The 5,652-nt window shown below is 38.4% G+C and overlaps 1 protein-coding gene across 1 annotated transcript; it reads left to right on the top strand.

The window, feature by feature from the left end:
• The first annotated feature begins 2,627 nt into the window (after positions 1 to 2,627).
• Positions 2,628 to 5,416, top strand: LOC138339240 (uncharacterized). Its single transcript, XM_069290822.1, has 4 exons — positions 2,628 to 3,322; positions 3,434 to 4,502; positions 4,622 to 4,912; positions 5,099 to 5,416. Exons 1-4 carry the CDS (start codon positions 2,628 to 2,630, stop codon positions 5,414 to 5,416), a joined length of 2,373 nt encoding a protein of 790 aa, XP_069146923.1.
• Positions 5,417 to 5,652: the final 236 nt, after the last annotated feature.

Here is a 5,652-nt window from a genome sequence, read left to right as displayed (position 1 = left end):
AGGAATGAAAACTAAGATTTACAAAGATCCTTATGGCTAGTTTTTATTAAAAGAATATATCTTTCTAAATGAAGCAAGCAGGGAAACTAAGATTTCAAAGATAACCTTTGAGCTAAGTATATTTTGAGCACTAATCTCAAACAACAAAATCAGTATATTTTTAAAACATAAGAGCCAGTATTTTGGGAGTAGTATTGAGCATCGATATGGGGGAAAATTCAGAGAACTCACAACCCCCGTAAACCATATAGCCACCATGGGTAGAAATTGGTCATGCTTTTTAGATGAACTCTTTTCATAGTAGACTTAAGGATCCATTAGGCATTTAAAGTCTTACACCTTTGACCGGGTAAAGGATGCGCTGGCAGCGTGAGGTAGGTCGTCATATCATCACTATAGCTCTTAAGTAATGGTTGTCGGTCAAAGAAACTCTTGCAGAATTTAAATGTATTTGGTTATATACATAAGTTTATTTGTATTTTTACATACATCTAAAATTTAATTGTATCCTTGTATATAATCAGAGTTAACAACATGTTTTCAAACAACTTTTCTTGTTTTAAAATTGTTTTATATTGAAATGAGTTAGTTATACATGAGTTCAGGAGAGTCAAGGTAAGTGTTCCTTCTTACTCCTTTTCAAGCTTAAGTATTTGTTAGCATTCCAGCTCACATACTCGTACATTCAATGTACTGATATCAGTTGGCCAGCATCGTATCATGATGCAAACTCAGTTAACTAGGATCGACATTTGGCGCACTATTGATCCAGTGAGCAGCTCAGAGTCAGTTGGTGAGCCTCCCTTCATTACATATATATCGTATTTCACGGTATTATTAATACTTTTTCCTTAAGTTTAGTGTGTCCAAAAGCCTTTTTGTGCTAATTTTTATATAGGTTTCTCCTTATTTGCAGAAAATTTGTCCAAAGATGACTGCACATGTTTTTGAGCGAATAAATGCACAAGAGACCACCTACGGAGCTTGTGACGGTCCGTCATGTTCGTGACGCTCCGTAGGTGGCATCGTAGTGCAGCTTCTGAAGGAAGATGGGGAAGTCTGACTAAGTGTGGGGTAACAGAGTGCATGATGGACCGTCGTATCCATGACGGTCTGTCCTACTGGTTCGTCATAAATTTCAGAGAAGTAGTTCCTGTACCCAAATTCCAAGAGTTCAAGTGTTTAGGAACGGAGACCTTCCACGGACCGTTGTGCCTGTGACGATCCTTCATATCTGCCGTCGAGGGTAATGAAGAGAGCAGCAGAAGAAATTGCACAAGTATGGGACGACGGAGTCCATGACGTCCCATCGTGACCACGACAATGCGTCGCGAGGTCCGTAAACCCAGCCGCGTTTTTTCAGATTTCCAGTAAATAGAGTCTTTATTTAGTTAGGTTTTTATTTTTATAAATAGTTCAAAAAAATTTGCTTTTGAGGTTAGACCCTGGATTTTTTTTAAACTATTGGTTAGACTTTTGATTATTTTTAGACCTTTTGTGAGACTCTTGAATATTTTGATAGTCTTTTTTGAATTACTTCGCATGTATTTAAGTCTTCCGCTGAGTTAAGAAAGACAAGCCAAGGGTTCTCTTGGGGCCAATAGTAATTTTCAAGTGTCGCCCGCGTCTAGGGTATAGGCTCAGGGTGTGAAAAATTTAGTATCATATTAAAGAGATTGACAAGCACAGCGTACTATCTAGACCTTAGAAGACATGTTGAGATCTTGTATGACTGATTTCTAGAAGAATTGGGATTGTTATTTGTAGTTTTGATGATTTGACAAACTTAGGGACCTCATAAAGTTACCGGATTTTCTACTTGAGTATTGCAGGTGTCTTGTTTGAAGTATTGCAGATGAAACAAACTCAGGGACCTAGTAGAGGTACCAGGCTCTCATGATGACGAGCCAGTGAACTGCCAGCTGGAGATGGTGCAGAAAGTAGGTGCACACTTCCCGATGGCGTCAGAAAGTGTGACCTTTCCAGCCAATTGCAAAGAGGTTTAGGAAAGTGACTTGCCCATATAAAAGGCACTTTCCTAAACACTTCTGTTTAGTTTTTGCAACTTGATAAAAACTTTTCAAGAACTCTTGCAAAGGCTACACAAAGCAAAGCCAGAATTATTCCAAGGACAACAGCAACATCTGGAGCTTTTCGTCTAGTTATTTAGGAATTTATTCTCTTGTTCTTAAATTGTAAACCACTCCTAAATCTATAAAGGAATTGGTGTGTTGTGATAAAGTCTAAGTTGTCCAGTTAGGATAGCTTAGTGGGTAGATTGTTTTTCTACTTAGGCTTGTTGAGCAATAGAGGACTATTGCTTAACGGTAAGATTGATAACTCTTTCTTACGTTTTGGTGTAATCGTGTTTCACTTTTGCTTTTGAAGATTAGTGAAAACGATTGAAAACCCTGTGAGACAAGTCGTGGTTTTACTCCCTTAAGCAAGGAGGTTTCCACGTAAAATCATTGTGTTGATTTTACTGTATTTAACTTTCTTGTAATTCTTAGAAGTAAAGTAAGGGACCTGGTCCATTACTTAGTAAGTGAAGGCACACATTCTATCAAGTGGTATCAGAGCAGGCACTACCTATTTGGTTAACACCAAGGAAGTGATTTTGTTCTAGAATGGCAGCTCCACTTAACCTCGAAGAAGGTCAGTCATCACACAGACCTCCTCGTTTCAATGGACATTTCTACAGTTGGTGGAAAGTTAGAATGCACGATTATCTCATGGCTGAAGATAGCGAGTTATGGGATATTATACTAGATGGACACTTTGTTCCAATGATGGAAGTAAAGGATGGAGAAAAGACCATCACTGTTCCAAAGCCCAGGCAGAAATATGATGATGCTGACAGGAAAAAGATCGAAAAGGGTTTCAAAGCTAACACTCTTCTGGTCTGTGGGATAGGACCTGATGAGTACAACAGAGTGTCAGGCTGTGAGTCTGCTAAAGAAATCTGGGATTGCTTGTTGACTGCACATGAAGGAACTGAACAAGTCAAAGAATCCAAGATTGACATGCTCACCTCACGATATGAGAACTTCAAAATGAAGGAAGCAGAAACTATACATGATATGTTCACAAAGTTGTCTTCCATTACAAATGAGCTGCGAAGTTTGGGTGAACCTTTAAGCATGACCAAACAAGTCAGGAAAGTTCTTCGAATTCTTCCAAAGTCTTGGGAGAGCAAAGTTGATGCCATTACAGAAGCTAAGGACTTGAAGGTGCTGACCATGGATGCCTTGATTGGAAATCTTAAAACACATGAGATGAATCGAAACAATGATTTGTCAAAAAGGGAAGCCAAGAAGGACAAGTCATTGATGTTGAAGTGTAAATCAGATGAAGATTCAAGTGATGATGATGATATGGCATATCTCATCAGTAGATTTCAAAAGATTGTAAGAAAAAACAAAATGTATAAAAGAGGAACAAATGGGACTCGAAATGCTGCTCAAGGTGATACTTGCTACAAGTGTGGAAAATCTGGGTACTTCATCAGAGAGTGTCCTTTACTCAAGAATGAAAACAAGGAACATCAAAAACACAGGGGTGACAAAGAAAACAGAAGGGACCTGGTACCTGGTAACAGAGATCGTAAAGCTGCTGCTGATATGGTTGTCAAAAGGGCTCTTGCTGCATGGGGGGATTCTTCTAGTGACTCAGAAGATCCTGATGAGCCAAAAAATGTGTCGATGGTTGCTGTGCATGAGGAGGAAACTGTCTTCAATGAAATATTTGCTCTCATGGCACACACAGAAAATGAAGAAGAAGACAATCAGGTAACTCTTTTTGACATGAAAAATGACTTGGATAAATATTCTCTTAAAAAATTGAGAACCTTGGCAAAAGTCATGTTAGATTCTGTGATAGAGTTAAGATCTGAAAGAGATACCATGATTGTTGAATTTGAAATTTTAACTGAAAACAAAGGTCAATTTGAAGACACAATGTCAAGAATGGTGTCTCTAGAGTTAAATAACTCTGAACTTAAGAATCAGTTGTGTCAGTTTACTGAAGAAGCTGAAAAGCTGAATGGAAAGCCAAATAGTTTGCAAGCTGAAATTCATGAAAAATTGAAGAACTCTGAGACAAATCTCAGGTTGTCACTTGAAAAGAATAACAAATTAGAAAAGGATATTGTGAAACTTAAGGAGGAACTTGAAAAATCCCTTAAGTGGACCAAATCCTCAAAGTTGCTGTCAAATGTGACAAATCAGAGTAATTTTAATAAGAAAGGACTAGGAAGTCTGAACATAAGTCCTCCTTATAATCCTCACAGTAAGTATGTGTTTGTGTCTGACAATCTCTTGTGTCTGCATTGTGGTAAGAATGGACATTTGAAGAATGAGTGTGTTAGCTGGAGAAACTCATGTGAAAGATACTCTAATTATGCTGAAAGACAAAATACACCAAATGAGAGACCAGGTCCTACAGAGCCTGTCTCAACTCACAGATTTTCAAAGAAAAAATCTGTTCCTGCTCCTAGGTCTTTTGTTAGAAAGATTCAAAGTCTACCATATTGGACCAAGAACAATCTGATCACTCCTTTGTCTGCCTACTGGGAACTCAAGCGAAATGGGTTCCCAAGCTTAACAAGTGATTTTTGGTGCAGGTGAGTGAGAGGAGCAGCAGTCAATGTTGGTATATGGATAGTGGCTGCTCTAAACATATGACTGGTGATGTAAAGAATTTCCTTTCACTCAAGACCCTCCAAGGAGGAGGTGTCTCATTTGGTGATGGCAAGAAGGGGTACATTTTGGGAGTTGGCAAAGTAGGAAGATCTCTTGAAGATTCAATTGACAATGTTTACCATGTGGATGGGTTGAAGTACAGCTTGCTAAATGTGTCACAAATCTGTGACAAAGGAAATGAGGTCAAATTTACTTCTGAAAAATGCACTGTGGTGAGTTTAACTACAAACTAGGTAATTCTCACTGCACACAAAAGTAAAAATATGTATGTGGCAAACTTGGAAATCTCTCTTGGAGATGACTTAACATGTCTCAGTTCTCAAAATGAAAATGCTGATCTCTGGCATCGTAGGCTGGGACATGTGAGTTCATCTTTATTGAATAAGTTGATTTCAAAGGACCTAGTCCGAGGGTTGCCAAAAATGAAGTTTGCTGAAAATAAAATATGTGAAGCTTGTGTTAAAGGAAAGCAAATCAGATCATCATTCAAGCCCAAGAATCAGGTAACATCATCAAGAACCTTAGAGCTGCTTCACATGGACCTTTGTGGACCCTTGAAGGTTCAAAGCAGAAATGGCAAGAAGTACATCTTGGTGATTGTTCATGATTATTCAAGATACACCTGGATGAGATTTTTGAGATCAAAGGCAGATACAACTGATGAGCTGGTGGTGTTCTTCAAAATGATTCAAACCAAATTGAATCAAGTTGTTTGAAGCATTAGATCTGATCATGGGACAGAGTTTGAAAACTCAACATTGGATAGATTCTGTATGGAAAATGGTACAAGCCACAACTTCTCTACTCCAAGAACTCCTCAACAAAATGGAGTGGTGGAGAGAAAGAACAAAACCTTGGTGAACATTGCCAGAACTATGATTATTGAATCAAATCTTCCTCAAAGTTTCTGGGCTGAATCTTTTAACACAACATGTCATGTTACCAACAGGTG

Source organism: Solanum lycopersicum, chromosome 11 (genome assembly GCF_036512215.1).
Source record: "Solanum lycopersicum chromosome 11, SLM_r2.1".
NCBI lineage: Eukaryota > Viridiplantae > Streptophyta > Magnoliopsida > Solanales > Solanaceae > Solanum > Solanum lycopersicum.
Note: the sequence above shows the minus strand (reverse complement) of the source record. Positions and strands in the feature narration are given on the sequence as shown.